The sequence below is a fragment of the Glycine soja genome, chromosome 6, assembly GCF_004193775.1.
Source record: "Glycine soja cultivar W05 chromosome 6, ASM419377v2, whole genome shotgun sequence".
NCBI classification, from domain to species: domain Eukaryota; kingdom Viridiplantae; phylum Streptophyta; class Magnoliopsida; order Fabales; family Fabaceae; genus Glycine; species Glycine soja.
The window spans coordinates 8,630,601-8,647,116 of NC_041007.1; the positions used below are offsets into that span (position 1 = coordinate 8,630,601).

Sequence of the window (16,516 nt, forward strand, 5' to 3'; positions counted from 1 at the left end):
TATTTCAACTTCTTATTTATAATTTTGTAATATATATTTATTTTAGAAAATTAAAATTGTGGTATTAAATCATAAATATTAAAATCGTGATAAGTCAATTGTTTTGGGATATTAAAATCATGGTATTGAAATTGTGTTGTGATAAATTGATTGAACCTCTCTTTTTCTCGTCACCTTGATACTAAATTGGTCATGATATTAAATTGCGTTTCCTACAATAAAAATATATATCTTACTACAAGAAATTCACGATTTAGTGTCAACCAGATACTGTCACTAAATCGCAAAAGCGACGCAAAATTATACTTAACATCAGCTTAATTTGGGTTGATTTTAACTTTCTAAGAGTAATAATCAGTACCCAAGTAGTACCTTCCAACTTGTTTGTTAATTAAACGAAGTGCTTAATAACTTTCGGGAAAAAAACCAACAAATTCAATCTTCCAAGTTAATAATAAGGTTTCTGATTGTTCTACTTCATTGAAGTGCTACGAGATCGACTTCTCCGAAAGGATTAGAGGAAGGCGAATGCCCTGCCAAACACGCAACAGAACAAAACCACACACATATGCTAACAAAATGTCACTAACATGATTTTAATTAAAATGTAACAATGACGATAGCGTGAGTTGCTGTCCTTTGAGATCCCCCAAGTGTTCATCTCTAATGCTTCCCACCAAACAATCATTAAGCCTAAGATAATGAAAGTATGCTACAAAACAATCAATCATTAATTATACTCAAAATCCAAGCAAAATTATCGACTATCATATAATTTACACAAAAGTACAAAACCATACCCTTTTGTTTTTAATATTTATTTCTTATACAATATTTAATGTGAAATTGACTACACAAATATTAATCAATTAATATTTTACATGATAGAGCAGGCATTTGGGTTTTCATCACTGAATATTTGTATGTAGCGATCATCCACGGTGGTTTCTGATATGTTGGCAGTGTCAGCCACCTTCCTCACCATATTAGGAGGTGCCTTCTTATCGTAGGCTTGAGAAATATATGGGTTAGCCACCATACTGTACGGAACATATGGCCATAGCTCAACCTTCTTCTTAGTAGACTGAGCAGCCTTAAGCACTTTCTTTGGCTCAACATATCCTGTCACTGTTGCTTTCTGCTGCTTCAAGTCCACTTCCACCGACTTAGCTCCTATTGATCAGTTTTTAGATTTTCCATTAACAAAATTAACAAGTTGATGATGAAGTGAAGGAGATAAGTAGATAACAGCATCTTGCAAATAATCATATATTGGAGTTAATAAAAGTTTTTTTTTATCGATAAATGTTACTTGTTAATAAAAGTACCTTTAACACCAAAAAGAACATGCTTGACCTTGCGTGCACAGCCTTCACAGTCCATTCTGATTTTCAGTGCTACAGTTTGGACTTGCTTCTTCTTCTTCTTCTTTTTGGTGCTAAGTAAGTCAGATAAGTATTCCATAGTGCCTTGTACTCCCATCTCTGATTCTCCTCGTGTCAGCTCAAGATGATGGATACTGATATGTGATAAATTATTATCCAACCTTTGTGAGTGTGAGTGTGTATATATAGGTAATATATCAGCCAATCTAGCTAGGTCAAGTAAGAAGAAAATCTATGGCTTAAGTTGAAGCTTATTATTAAGAAAGACTGTTTTAATATGGATCTTAAAATATATATAGAAAATGACTAGTCGTTTTTTCTTTTTGTTTTCAAACGGTAGGGTGTATGCGGTGAGAAACAAATATGGCCAAGTGAACAATATCATAACGAAGAGAAAGGATACAAAGTAATTAATTAAGTGACAAGTGATATGAGGAGGCCAGGGTGCCTTAACTCCTTGCCTGTTCTGCCATTATGTCAACGTATTTGCATGTACTGATAATCGTCCAACAGGTGGACAAATAAACAATCAATCATAGAGAAGTTGGGCTGTCCTAGTTTACTAGAATATTCTTATTTTTTGTATTCAAATTCATATACGACCACTTTAATAAAGAAAAACATGAAATTAACAGACAACGGATATAGTACTATATTCAAGTTTCATTGAGCAGCTAGAGAAGAATTAGATCTGAATTTAATTAACGTTCATCCACAAGGGCTACGTGTAATAGCTAGATAGAGATTTTACTTAAGTTGGGATTTCAGTTTGTTTAATTAAGCATAGCCCTTCTTTATAATTCTATAGTTTGTTTTTATTTTTTTGTTTTAAGGTGTGGGATGTTTTTAAATAAGTCTAACCCGACTTGCTAATTAGTTTATTTACAAGTCCATTTCATATTAAGGTTTTAAATAGGTTACTGGAATTATCCTTAAATAAACCAATAGGTATATGAGCTTACAGACAATTTTTTTTTTAAAGATAAAAAATAATAATACATGAGAACGATATACAGTAAGGAACTATACATAGCAAAATGACATTCACAAAAAATCCCAGTCACAATTAGTAACCCCCTGTATCCAACAAAACGATTAAAAGACTAATATACTATGATACTAGAAACGATTAAAATAACAAAAAGTATAGTACATTTTATGTCTATTAAGACTACCGTAAATAAGAAACATTTGTAAAATAATAAATTAATACTATATATTAGATATTACTGTTATTAAAAGTAGTAGAATTTTCTAAATACTCACAGTTATCCTACTTAGCTATAAAGCTTTTTAGAAAACATAAATCTGGCTTTTTTGCTAAATTGGCTAGACTAAGATAAACTTTAAAGGAATTACTAGGCTATAGACTGTCAACAGATGGTCTAATTTATTTTTATCCTTAATTGCAAGTAAAAAATTATGAATGAGTGTGGACCAGCAGTATTTTTTTTACAGCCTGTGACCAGTATTGACTCCTGTATCTCCATATATATGTATAAAAGTAAGATTTAAAATATATTTAAATGTTTAAATTGAGAAAGATGATATATTTTAATTACTATTTATTTATTTTCCTAGTTTTATAGTTAATTTTAATATCGAATAATATGTTTTTAGTAGTTCATAAATGAAAACACATTGTTAAGAGATTAGAGTTCTTTATCTTGAATGTAAATTATAAGTCCAAATATAAATATATAAATACAAATTAGACATATAAACACAAACCACAATTAATACAAATGCACATATAGGTTCACATATGATTTTTTTTTTCTTAAACATGGGTATATATATTTGAATACACATTTGAATAAATATATTTTTTTATTATTGTTTGAAATTTATTGAATATTATAAAAATTGAATTTTTTTTTTGCATCTCTCATAATTTTATAATTTTTAATGCATTTTAAATAAAAATATGTCAGAGTGTATTACTAGCTAGTACTAACTGATGCAAATAGAATAGTATTTTATCATCCGTAAACTTTTTACTCATTCCCTCCAACTCTTATATACTATTAATCATATCGAGAGCGAGGAATGAAAGTGCAGCGTTTGGTGAGCCTATAAAAATATATGATCGATAACGTCACGGTAAAACACGGTTTTGCCTCCAGAATCAAAGATTTAGTTGTATGTATCAGAATATTTTAGAGGAAAACGAGTTTAATGCTTGGAGGACACGAAATTTGAAAGTAATTAAGCATTCCATTAGTAAAGTAAAAGATCTATATACGTTGTGGGGATGAGGGAAATAGTCCCCCCGTCACAAGTTTGAAAAAAATCCACCTAATATTTTTGTAACTATGCATAAATAATTGAGGGTCTATAGACTTGGATAGTTGGATTGCATCAGCAGTTGACACGTTGAAGAAAGATCTCACGGACACTTGCTTATATATGGAGACCCCAATCGTTGATTTGCAAGCCACGTGGCAACAGAACTTCATATGTTTCATAGATTGTCCGGTAACAATTCTGCACTTGTCAAACTATACATACACTGTTGTTTGAGGGGTATATGATTGGGCGGCGGTGGCACTGTATGAGACATTATTAAAATTATTAAGGAAAGGAACACAAACCATAAACAAAGGCACAATGAGTTTGGGTTTGGCTACTGTGACACATGGCTTCTATATAATGCTGGATGAATAATGAAAAGTTCCATCTTTGGCCATTTTAGTTTTGATGTGCGAAAGAGCTGCATATCCTTGAAAATGAAGTTGTCCCTTTGTTTGTTTTCTCCGATTCTACTGATTGTCATTTTTTATTTTTATTTTTCGATTTCTTCAAAATCAAATGATGATAAAGGAAATCTAATATGCTCAATGAGACAAAATTTGTATTTAATATAATCCCGCGAGGCAGACTAGTTTAATCACATTCAATTAGGAGGATGTCACTTGTGTGGTTTGTTGTGGAAGTCTAGAAGATACTTGAATAAATGTAAATCCAAGTTCAGGGTCCACGCCATTCTTGTAATAGACTATTCGACCCAATTATGATTTGACAGAATGAGGATACCCTAAATTTCATTAGGTGTATTTTTTAGGCGTATCCATTCATGTAGTACTTCAAATTTTATCTTAACGACCACCACACCGACATTTACATAATATAATACATTTCGAGTCGTGTACGAGTGATGATCTTTCTAGGTCAATGTAGTTAGGTCGTCTAACCACCTTATACTACTATAGTAAACACTATATTCTTAGACTTTTCATCTATATTGAGTGGTTTGTGTCAAGCAAAGTGAGTCGCTGAATTTCCTAGGTAATGGGGGTAGGGTACTAATTAAATACAAGAAAATAAAACAATAAGCATATATGTGCGTGTATTCTTACAAACAAAATGGAAGGATACTTATAAGTTATCATTATGAGTTTGAAACATGTATGGTACGGTTTTTTTTTTTAAATATTCCTTCTCTTTTTTATTTTTTTAATCTACACTCTTTTATAATTTAATTTTCAATATATATTATTGGAGATTTTCTCTCTCTTTTTTGTTTTTTAATTTAAAATATTATAAAATATAAATATTATATTATATAACTTTTTAATTGGTTTTAAAATTATTTATTTATTAAATTAAATTTTATAATTTTTGTTTTTTTAAAGAAAAAATATACAGATAAAAAAATTAAAAAATTGGATAAAATTATAGTACAATTTTTTAGTTACTTTGTATGTACTTTTGTATTTAAATTTATGTGCTATTGATATTTTTTTTGTTATGTTCGTTAATTAAAAAAATAATAAAATTAGTTAGTAGTATTAAAATAAACTAAAAAATACAGTAAAAAAATAATTGATATATCTATCTTATACAATAGACATAAAATTTCAAAGAATAGTAACTGCTATATTGAAAATATCTTTAAAAATATTTATTTAGCAGTTATTTTTTGCTTAAGTGATAAAAACTGATATTTTTATGATTTATGGTTTGCAGATCTGAAAATAAAATATTAAAATATCCAAAAGATGCTAATAATTATTAAATATGATCGTGAGCTATTTTTTATAATAAAAATATGTTGAAAATATCTTTAAAGATATTTAATTAGTAATTATTTTTTGCTTAAGTGATAAGAATTGATATTTTTATGATTTATGGTTTGCAGATCTGAAAATAAAATATTAAAATATCCAAAAGATGCTAATAATTATTAAATATGATCGTGAGCTATTTTTTATAATAAAAATATGTTGAAAATATCTTTAAAGATATTTAATTAGTAATTATTTTTTGCTGTCACCTGAATCGATGTGGCAAGAATATGAACGAGATCACTCGGTCCTGATCCAAGGAGAAAGAGGACGGCAAAGGATCATCCCGTTTCAACTTGCATGCCTACTGAGATACGAAGAAGAGAATATAAACGGAAAAATACAACAAAATGTAAAGTTTGTCGACAATATGATCATAACAGAAACAATTGTCCTAACATGTCTTCATCTTAATTAAGTGTGTTTAAGTATTTTATTGATAATGCAATATAATGTTCTTCTACAAATAAGTTGTTAAACAAAAGATCTTCTCATTTTTAATTAAATCTAATGACATAAACAAACTAATTATATTTAGTAATATAATTATATTAGAAAATTCATATTTTAAATAAAAATATTCACCTAAAAATATGTTAAGTAAATTAAATAATAAAATAAAATTAATTATATTTAATAATATCATTTTCTTTAAAAAAAATTAAAAAACAAAATTATAAAATTTAATTTAATAAATAAGTAATTTTAAAACCAATTAAAAATATTATATAATATAATATTTATATTTTATAATATTTTAAATTAAAAGAAAAAAAAAAGAAAGTCCTAAATAATATATATTGAGAATTAAATTACAAAGTAGTAAGTAGTGTAGATAAAAATAAATAGAAAAAAAAAAGATATATTTTCGAAAAAAAACCTGCATGGCAATGGTTGATATTACCATATCCAGTTCTGTACTTCTGTTATTTCGAGATCGACTGAGATATATGCCTGCTCCTAAGCTAAAAAACAACACTGTTGTTGATCTGCAGAATGTGATAGGGGACTGGTTTTCTTCATCACCGTCATCATTCATATAACAGCACATATTTTCGATTCAGGAGTAGATAATTTATTAGAACCGGATCGAATTAACGGTCGGGACTAAAAATTGATGAGGTCCAGACAGTTCAAAATATTAATTAAAAGAATAAAAACGTAGTTAATAACTGTTGTAAAAATTTGATTTAAAAAAATGTTTTTGAATTTTTTTCAAAATAAATAAATTCCCATGCATACTTTAAATCTATGTAAATATTATTATCATTTAATTATTTATTATGAATTATATAATACAATTTTTATATTCTCTAAGTTTTATTTAACTTAATTTTATAATTTATTTAATTCATTTCTTAATATATTATATAGTATTAAAAATACATTTTTATTACTGATCTAATCAAAATTGAACTAAAAATATAGTGAAATAGTTCATAAATTTTTAGCATGTTGGTTTAAATTCACTTATAGCACAATTGATAAAAAAAATAGGAATGAAACAACTAATAATTACTTCAGCATTTTCATGATGTTACTAAAAATCACTAAAATCAATTCTCACTTATTATTCAAACTTACTATTAATAATCAGTGAGATTCTAAAACATTGAATAACGAGTGCATGCAGACTATATATATGCTGGCTCTCCTTGTATGACTGTATCCATAGCTAAAAGCAGCCATATGTACCTGAGCTTGATTTCATCCTAAAGCTTAAATAAGAAGATTAGTATGCGATGAGTTTTGATTACTCGAACATTAAGGTCAAATAAGACATTTTCTTTAGTCTTTCTCATTCGGGCGAGCTAAAAATATTACGTGTGGTTCATTTCTGTACAGTGTACTCTCGTCTAATGGTACATGGGCTGACACGCCCAATTTTTTAGGCCCTCCTAGAAATTGCATTTGTCTATTGACAAAAAGAGAGAAATAACTCATATCGAAATTCCATAACTAAATCTCATGAGATATTAGAGAATTATTAAAAGGAAGAATTTTTAATTCACTTTACACATATAGAAGCTAAACAGAACATTGGTTTTAGATACCAATGATCTTGTGTTATGCAAAATTTGAATACTTTCCCAACTGAAATTAGCCTAAAAAATTTATTAAGATTATTTAAAAGTGTAGTTTAATTTTGAAATATATTTTAGTTATATTTAAGATTAAAAATTTAATTATATTAAAATTAATTTTTTATTTTATTTTGAAAAATGATATATAAGATTAAAAATAACTGATAAATAAAATCACAAGAAAAATATATAAAATAATCATTAATATAGAATATGGACTTTATTACACAGTATCTTTGGAACATTTGTTAAAAAAATTTATTCTTTATTTTTCTAAGAAATCATTTCAGGTGTATTGAAAATTATAGAAATAATGTAATGATAATATTATTTTAATAGTGAAAATAATAAGAAAAAATAAATTATAAAGAGTGAATGAAAACATAAGATAAATAGATAAATTAAATGAAATAATTAAGGTAAATAAAAATTTAAGGAAATTAATAAATTTTTAAATAAATAATGAATAATAAAGACAAAATAGCAGTTAAAAATATATTAGAACAGATAATTAAGATAAAGAGAAAATTCAATGACATAATTAAATTTTAAAATAATATTTTTTTAAAAAATAAATAAATAACATGAAAAATGGAAAATAAAAACATATTAAACGAAATCATTAAGGTAAAGATATAATTTAATGAAATTAATAATTTTTTAAATAAATAATTTTTAAATATATAATTTTTAAATAAATTTAAAGAAATAATAAGATAAAAAAAAATTAAAAATATATTAAAATAAGAAAAAGGTAAAAATAGAATTTAATCATATTAATAATTTTCAAATAAATAATTTCTAGAAACAATCAAACAAATAAATAAGACAAAAATAGAAATTAAAATATATTAAAATAAATAATTAAAGTAGGGAGATGACTTAAGGAAATTAATAAATTTAAAGTAATATATTTAAAAAATAATTAGAATAAAATTAGAAATAAAAAATATTAAAATAAATAATTAAGGTAAAATTTAATGAAATTAATAAAATTTTAATAAGTAAAAATTAAAAAATTAAAGAAATAATTAAGATAAAAACAGAAAATTAAAATAAATATTTAAGGTAAAGAGAGAATTAAATGAAATTACTAATTATTAAATAAAGAAAATTTTGAAAAAATAATAAAATAATTAATATAAAATAGGAATTAAAAAGAGATTAAAATAAATAATTAAGGTAAAGAGAGAATTTGATGAAATTGATAAACTTTTAAATAAATATTTTTTTAAAAATATGTTAATAAACTTAAGCATATTAATTAATTTTGGATAACTTACACTTTTAATTATTTATCTTACTTTTTATATTTAATTTGATACCTTCCCTTTTACAATATGTTTGGATGAAGCAATTTAAAATTCCAAAAAATTTTAAATTCTGAAAATTTCAAATGCTTCAATTTAATTTTTTTATTTTTAAAATTATGTGTTTGGATATAATCTCTCTCTTCATTAATCTGAGAATCTTCAATGTCTTGTCTAGTGTTTTTCCTGCAACCTAAAATGGACCTGACATCCTTCTCCAGACACCTAAGTGGTTCCCTCCTCACGCGCCCTCGGCGCCCTCTCCACCTTTAGCCAAATGTGTCACGCCTTCGCCGCCAACAAGCACTCTGCACTTGACGATGCCTACGCCATGGAGTCCATCGACAACGATCCCCTGGCGGTGTTTAGCGACCAAGTCATCGTCGGTGTCGAGAGTCGTTACCGCATCGTGTACCGTCTCATGAATGACATTTACGTGCTCAGCATCACCGTCATCGACCAAGACAACTCAGTGAATGTATTCGAGTGCATCCACATCGTCAACCAGGTCGTGAGCGTTGTGGTGACGGCGTGCCGCGACGTCGACTGTCACGCAGGAGAAGCTTAGTCGCAAGTACATCGGTGAAGGTGGCAGAGGAGGCGCATGCGGCGACGGAGAGAGGAATTTTCAAATTCACTCCCTAGAAGATAGAATTTGAAATTCTATAATTTCAACTAACTAAAATCCCTTTTAAAATTCTAAAATTTTTAATTTATTTTACTAAAATATTCAAACAGTTATTTTTAATAAAAAAGAATTTAATTCCCTATAAAAATACATTACATAGTTAAATTATCCTATCCAAACACACTTTTAGATATTTGTTTTTGAACCCTTGATTTTCTCTCTTAAATTTGAAAAGAACACAAGCCAACCTCTTAATTAACCCATTGAGCAATCCGCTTCTTTGAACCCCATTAAAAGCTAAAATTTTCAATTTTAATTACAAGAACACAAGCCAACCTCTTAATTTTCGTTTTCGTTTTGTTCTGCCTTTCGTGCTCAGGACACTAATTCTCTTTTTCTTTCACATTTTTTCCCTCAATTTTTGTTTTGCCCCACTGCACCGAAGGTCTGTGTTGGGAAAATACACTCAACAACGGCAGTATGGCACTATTACGTATACATATAGAAACAAAAAACAAAAAAGCGAAGTAGCCAATACATACATGCGTGTATAACAAAAAAGGATCACTACACCACGCCGGGCGCACTTCATTACGAAGCAACATAGACACACACACTAGGATATATTTTCATGTCTCAGCATTTCCTTTCATCTCCAATTCAAATCCGCAATACTTTACAAATTTCTTACATTAATTACATTATCGTCCATCCATCCATCCAAAATTTCTCAATTGGCTGCCAGCTATATAAATATGACATGGAGTTGTGATTTTCGTCACACTTTTCATTATGCATGTATCAATGTATTAATTTGATTGACAAACAAAAAATTCAAAATTCAAGATCCATGGTATGCATGACTTTTATCGTGGCTATGGTCACTGTCCTCGCCGGCGCTCCAAACCATCATGCTGGGTGACATGATCGGAACGGAGAGCGGGGACTGCATGATAACGACGTGGAGGAATTGAGAGCAGAATCTGAAGAGGTAGTTTCAGAAAGGGAATATAGCGGCGAGGGAAGGAGACAGTGGTGAGGCGTGGTCACGAGTATTCCATCAAGATGGGAGACTCACGAATCACGATGAGGTTGGCCTCGGAAGAAGAATGTGGTTACCCCGATGAAGAGTTGGCCAAGGAAGCTTCCAACGAGACTGAGCGATGTGGGGATTTAGATTTACGTGAGTGCGTTACTTATGATGGGCCTGGGCCTGGGCCTTGGGAGGTGTTTCAGCTTCACCATTCGGATTCGGACCCCTTCTTAAAAGGCACTGGATTTGGAGATCTTAATACCTACTTGGGCCGGCCTGCTTCTGCACCTCTAAGGCCCATGACTCCTGTCATGTGATTCTCAACTACCCTACCCCAGTTGTTTTCTGCATTTTCACTATTGTTTTCTACACCATTGTATTATGGAAAGTTTATTCTAAAATACATACAAATTGCATTCTTGGAAAGTGCAGGAAACAATTATGAGAGTGCAAGAAACTACAACCTATAGCAAAACAAACACCCTTTCAACTTCCTCGACCAATGCCTTATACTTAGTCTTTTTTTGTTTATGCACTTGGTCTCTTTGTGCTTATGCACTTAAGAATGTGGGATTGCATACTTCTTTAGCCACCATCGATTGATGCCCTCTTACAAGAGCCTTGGATACTCATCAATGCACTCATGCTTCTAGTAAGACACCCACAATGCACGTTTCCCAATCCATAGCCTTTATGTGACCTTAATCACTTGTGATACGTGCCCGAGGACTTCCAAGCAGTAAATAAGATCAAATATGTTAGACTTTTGTAAGAATATTAGATTGGTCAATTACAATATATCCTTATATAAAACCTAAATTTAAAGTGATATTTTTTTTTATAAGACTCAGTCTATAATATTTATTACATTAATTAATTTTGGACTAAAAATATTTTCATTAAAAGAAAAAAAGAATGCATTCACAAACTATTAGAAGAGAGATAAATATTAATAATAATGATAATTTTAAAAAAAATATAAATTTAAGAAAAATTTATTACAATAAACTAAAATAATTATTTTTTATAATCGTGGTGAATTAAGTAATTGAATCTCGTATACAAGAATATAAGGACCATTACACCCTTATATTTTGAATGTTTTTGGAGTAAGTTTCCTTACCCAAAGACACGCTCTAAAAACATGAACATATACATAATAAATTTTAATTAATTTACAGTTAGTGTTTAAAAAGATGCGTAGATGAACTTGCTTTGGCATATGAATACTAAAATGGGGGATGTTTGGTGTAGGCACGAGATATAAAAGGTCAAAATCAAAAATTGAATTCCACAGCCCAACAGTCACGGGAATTGGGGTCTGGCGAGCGAGTGGAGTCCAAACTCAATCCACGAGTGAAGACACGTGGAAGTTGGAACAGAACCATTGATAATAGTCCAGCAATTAGATATTTTTGAGAGGCCTAATTGATTACCAGATTAATAAAGAATGAGTCAATTTGTTTAGGTTGATCTAAAATATATATATTTCAACTCAATTTATTATGGGATGGATCATGGATGAACCAAAATAATTAAATGTGGCAAAAAATATATTATGGGATGTCGGTTGGCTTATCAAGTCATTTATAAGTTGATTCATCTAATTTAAAAATTAAGATTTACAAGATCAATATAGTAAACTAAAAAATAAACCGCTTTTTCTAACTTTCAACCTTTACCAAAAACTAAATAAATAAACACAAAAAAATTCAACAACATACTAATTTATTATAATAACTTTTTTGAGGCATATTATAGTAAATTTTGAAAATAGTTAAATGAAATAAAAAAATGTTGAAGAATTTCATAATTAAAAATTAAATAAATAAATTATTAAGCATGCAAATTAATGACATGTGATTATTACAACTTAAATAATAATCTTAACTATGCAAAGTATTTTTTTAAAAAAACTTCATCACCCATAATAATATTATTTAATTCAAACATAATTGACTATTGATATTAAAAGAAAATAAAAATAATAAATTTTAAATTGAAAAGTTTAATTTTAGTCTTTTTTTTTTATAAAAATTCTATTTTTTTTCCCAAGCGCTAACTAAACCATTGTTTATCTATCTAAAACGCATTGTCTAGTCACTTGATGAACCAAAAGTCATATACATTTCAAAATTTGAAAAATGAAAAATAGTCTATTTTTTTTAGAAAAACTAAAATCAATTTTTTAAAGAAATTTAGAGGGATCTAAAATAAATTTTATCCTAACATAAAAGGTATATATATATATATATATATATATATATATATATATAATAAAAACTTATCATATTCTTATTATATCATACTTTAATTCAATTTTTATTTCATTTACTATCTTATCATATCATAATCAGAAAAGAAAAAATTATTAAGGTCAACATAATAATAAAGAATTTGGATAGCTAAGTGGATTTTTTTAAAAAAAGTAATATCACATCACAAATAAGAATTGTTTGGTATAAATATATATTTATCATATGGCTAAAGTATAATACTAGTACCAGTTGTGTTAAAAAAAAAGAAGAAATGGCAAGGGTAGTTGTGTTGTGAGTTAAACAACCATAGAGGGGCACGTGTCAGAAAAATCGCAATTAGATTATGTTATCTGGGATTTAGTATTTAGCATTAGCAATGGTTGGAATTGGGAGTTACCTGCAACTTTCAATTTGAACGCAAGACTTGCAGTGAAGTGTGCGTCATGTGCTGATGCCACTTTCTCTCACTTTTACGTTTTTCATCGATCCTCTTCTCTTTGCTCATCGGGACCAGGTATTCCTCTTCTTCTCATTCTTTTCTTTAATTCTATCATTTCCACTCTAAGCATCTCTTTCTCTTTTATTCCTTGCTTTTTTAATTAATTACGTCTTCCTTTTCTGACTCTAATTTCACTCTTCAATTTCAATGCGCATCATTTCTAGTTTTGATCAAATGACTATGGGATGAGTTTCTTCATTCGTTATTGTGTCTGTGTTTGGAGAAGTAGTGTTAATCAAGGGAAGTGGGGAAAAACCTTGTTCAAAGTGATGCTTGAAAATTGTATTTTTTTTTTTGTAAAAATAATTTTTAAATATTGTTTTCCTCTCTGACTTACATCCTGGGAAGGTGAAGTTCTGAAAAATTGTTTAGCCTTGGGTGTTTCTTTCTGTTGGATCTGCATCTTCTGATTTATTGCATTATGTGATGCTTTTCCTTTTTTCTTGTTTCTATTACCTGCTTCTGATGGCTACTTGTGTGGAAGATTTTATTAGTTTTATTGGTAAAAACTAACAAGTTGTCTATTGTTTTCTTCATTTTGATGAGTGAAGGAGTCATGATGGAGTTTTTCCTTTTTAATTCTTTTTCAAAAGGGAAGTTTGTATTGCCTTTGAAGTCCTTGGAAGGTGTTTGATGTTCCATTTCTCTCTTGTTTTATTGTTGTAAGTGATGGGTTGGTTGTTGTTTGCTTATGCTGCTTTTTTGTCTTTTTATTTTCCATTGGATAGAAAGGGGTCATTTGATGCTTACAATGCCTTTAGTTTTTGAGAACTGAAATTTCCTCTCTTGGTGATAATGCAGATATTGAGTTTTGCTAGATATGGGCGCATTTTTTAGTGTGGCGAGTACAAAACCTGACCAAAGGGAATGTAGTGAAATCTCTCCAAATGAAGCATGTAAGAGGCAAAGAATGTCACCTACTGTTGATGAAGAGAATCCAAGGCTAATTCCTAATCTCCCTGATGAGTTATCACTTCAGATTATTGCTAGGCTTCCTAGAATTTGTTACTTCAATGTAAGGCTGGTATCAAAGAAGTGGAAGTCAACTATCATGAGTTCTGAATTGTATAAATTAAGAAAAGAACTTGGGACAACTGAAGAGTGGCTATATCTGTTGGTTAAGGTTGGAGAAAATAATCTTCTGTGGTATGCTCTAGATCCTCGTTCTAAGATATGGCAGAGAATGCCTAATATGCCCAATTTTGTTAACAAAGAAGAATCTAAAAAAGGTTCTTCTAGGCTTTGGATGTGGAACATGGTGGAAGGTATAAGAATTGCTGAAGTTATTAGAGGCTTTCTTGGACAGAAGGATGCATTTGATGAAATGCCTTTTTGCGGTTGTGCGATTGGAGCTGTTGATGGATGTGTTTATGTTCTTGGTGGATTCTCTAAGGCTTCAACTATGAGATGTGTCTGGCGGTTTGATCCAATACAAAATACGTGGAGCAAGGTGACTTCTATGTCAGCGGGTCGGGCATACTGTAAGACAGGCATCTTAAATAACAAGCTTTATGTTGTTGGAGGGGTTAGTCAAGGTCAAGCTGGATTGGTTCCTCTCCAATCTGCTGAAGTTTTTGACCCCTCTACAGATACATGGTCACATGTACCTAGTATGCCATTCTCTAGAGCTCAAGTATTGCCCAGTGCTTTTTTGGCTGACATGTTAAAGCCTATTGCCACAGGGTTGACCTCATACATGGGAAGATTATGTGTTCCTCAGAGTCTGTATTCATGGCCCTTTTTTGTTGATGTTGGGGGAGAAATCTATGATCCTGAAACTAACTCGTGGATAGAAATGCCTGCTGGAATGGGTGACGGATGGCCTGCGCGGCAGGCAGGTACCAAATTGAGTGTTGTAGTGGATGGTGAATTATATGCTTTTGACCCTTCTAATTCTATGGATAGTGGAAGAATCAAGGTATATGATCAAGGTGAAGACGCTTGGAAAGTAGTTATTGGAAAAGTCCCCATATATGATTCTGCTGATTCAGAGTCTCCATATCTACTTGCTGGTTTCCATGGAAAGCTTCATGTCATTACCAAAGATGCCAATCATGATATTGCGGTTCTGCAGGCTGGCCTGCGCGATAATTTGGATTCTTCACCATCACTCTCAACTCTGTCACAAAGTACATTGCAAGAATCTCCAGAACTGGCTGCCGAATCAGATGCAGCAGTTGTTTGGAGGGTAGTTGCTAGCAGGGATTTTGGGCAGGCTGAACTAGTCAGTTGCCAAGTTATTGATATCTAGACTGAAACCAAACAATAAATGTGAAAAGCAGTGATAGTATTTGTTTGTCGGCAGCTACACGACTTAGCCTCATGAGAATGGAGTTGGGTCCGTTTGTATTTTGAATCAGGTGTGTGAACAAATAGCTGAGTGTTACTATCGTGTTTGGTTTCACGTATTGGATGTGATTTTACATGTTTTGGATGTGATTTTTATAGCTTTCATGTCCCAAACGTGATTTCTCTATTCTTAACGTGTTTCCAAACATGGTAATAGTTCATCTCTACGACTGTACCTATTGATCTTCTCATACGAGGTAATTAAGTGCCACACCTATTGTCAATTGCGGTACTGATATGCCAGAATAATATCAGAACAATTCATTATTAGTATGTCATTAGAATGTTAGATTACATTAGATAATGCAAATAAGAAGCCGAATTATGCCATGGAAAATTTAGAGTGGTAAAGCTCTTGGTTAAGGAATAAAAAATAAAAATAGAGAATTTTTAAGGAAAATAATATTTTATGTTATTGATGTTCTTTCATTGTTATTTTTTTATACTTTATTCATTTCAAATTATCTGTCATTTTAAAAAAAATGTTTTGTTTCAAATTATGTTATTTTAGAAAATAAAAATGCTTATTATTTAAAAAAGAATAAAATATTTTTTTAGTTTCAATATTTTCGCTGAATCTTGTATTTAGTTGTCAAACTTTTATATCGTTCAATTTAGTTATTAAATTTTATATAAAAAAATATGTTTAGTCTTTCACAATTTATAGTTTAAAAAACATGTAAAAAATTGAGAGTAAGTTTAGGGATTAAAAATATATTTGTTCTTTTATAAAGTTTAGAAACTAAATTACACATGAAAGCTCAAGAATTAAAAATAAGATTCAATGAAAAGGATTAAAAATATATTTTATCTTTAACAAAAACACTCTTATTTGTCCTTATTATCAAAATATTTAATTAATTCACCATTACAATTATTTTTTATAAGGATATTATAGTTAAA

The 16,516-nt window shown here is 29.5% G+C and overlaps 2 protein-coding genes across 4 annotated transcripts; one reads left to right on the forward strand and one right to left on the reverse strand.

The window, feature by feature from the left end:
• Positions 1-569: 569 nt before the first annotated feature.
• Positions 570-1,648, reverse strand: LOC114415352 (heavy metal-associated isoprenylated plant protein 24-like). Of its 2 annotated transcripts, XM_028379988.1 has the most exons (3): positions 1,329-1,648; positions 882-1,173; positions 570-712 (listed from the first exon to the last, which is right to left on the reverse strand). In XM_028379988.1, exons 1-3 carry the CDS (start codon positions 1,480-1,482, stop codon positions 694-696), a joined length of 465 nt encoding a protein of 154 aa, XP_028235789.1. In that variant the 5' UTR covers positions 1,483-1,648; the 3' UTR covers positions 570-693. The 2 variants fall into 2 exon arrangements, with proteins under 2 accessions (XP_028235789.1, XP_028235790.1); XM_028379989.1 differs by lacking the exon at positions 570-712 and having other exon boundaries at positions 735-1,173; positions 1,329-1,646.
• Positions 1,649-13,073: 11,425 nt separating this feature from the next.
• On the forward strand, positions 13,074-15,886 carry LOC114415353 (F-box/kelch-repeat protein At1g22040-like). 2 transcript variants are annotated; one of them, XM_028379990.1, is made up of 2 exons: positions 13,074-13,279; positions 14,066-15,886. In XM_028379990.1, the coding sequence occupies exon 2, from the start codon at positions 14,085-14,087 to the stop codon at positions 15,513-15,515; it is 1,431 nt and encodes a 476-aa protein (XP_028235791.1). In that variant the 5' UTR covers positions 13,074-13,279; positions 14,066-14,084; the 3' UTR covers positions 15,516-15,886. The 2 variants fall into 2 exon arrangements, with proteins under 2 accessions (XP_028235791.1, XP_028235792.1); XM_028379991.1 differs by lacking the exon at positions 13,074-13,279 and adding an exon at positions 13,374-13,926.
• The last annotated feature ends 630 nt before the right edge of the window (positions 15,887-16,516 follow it).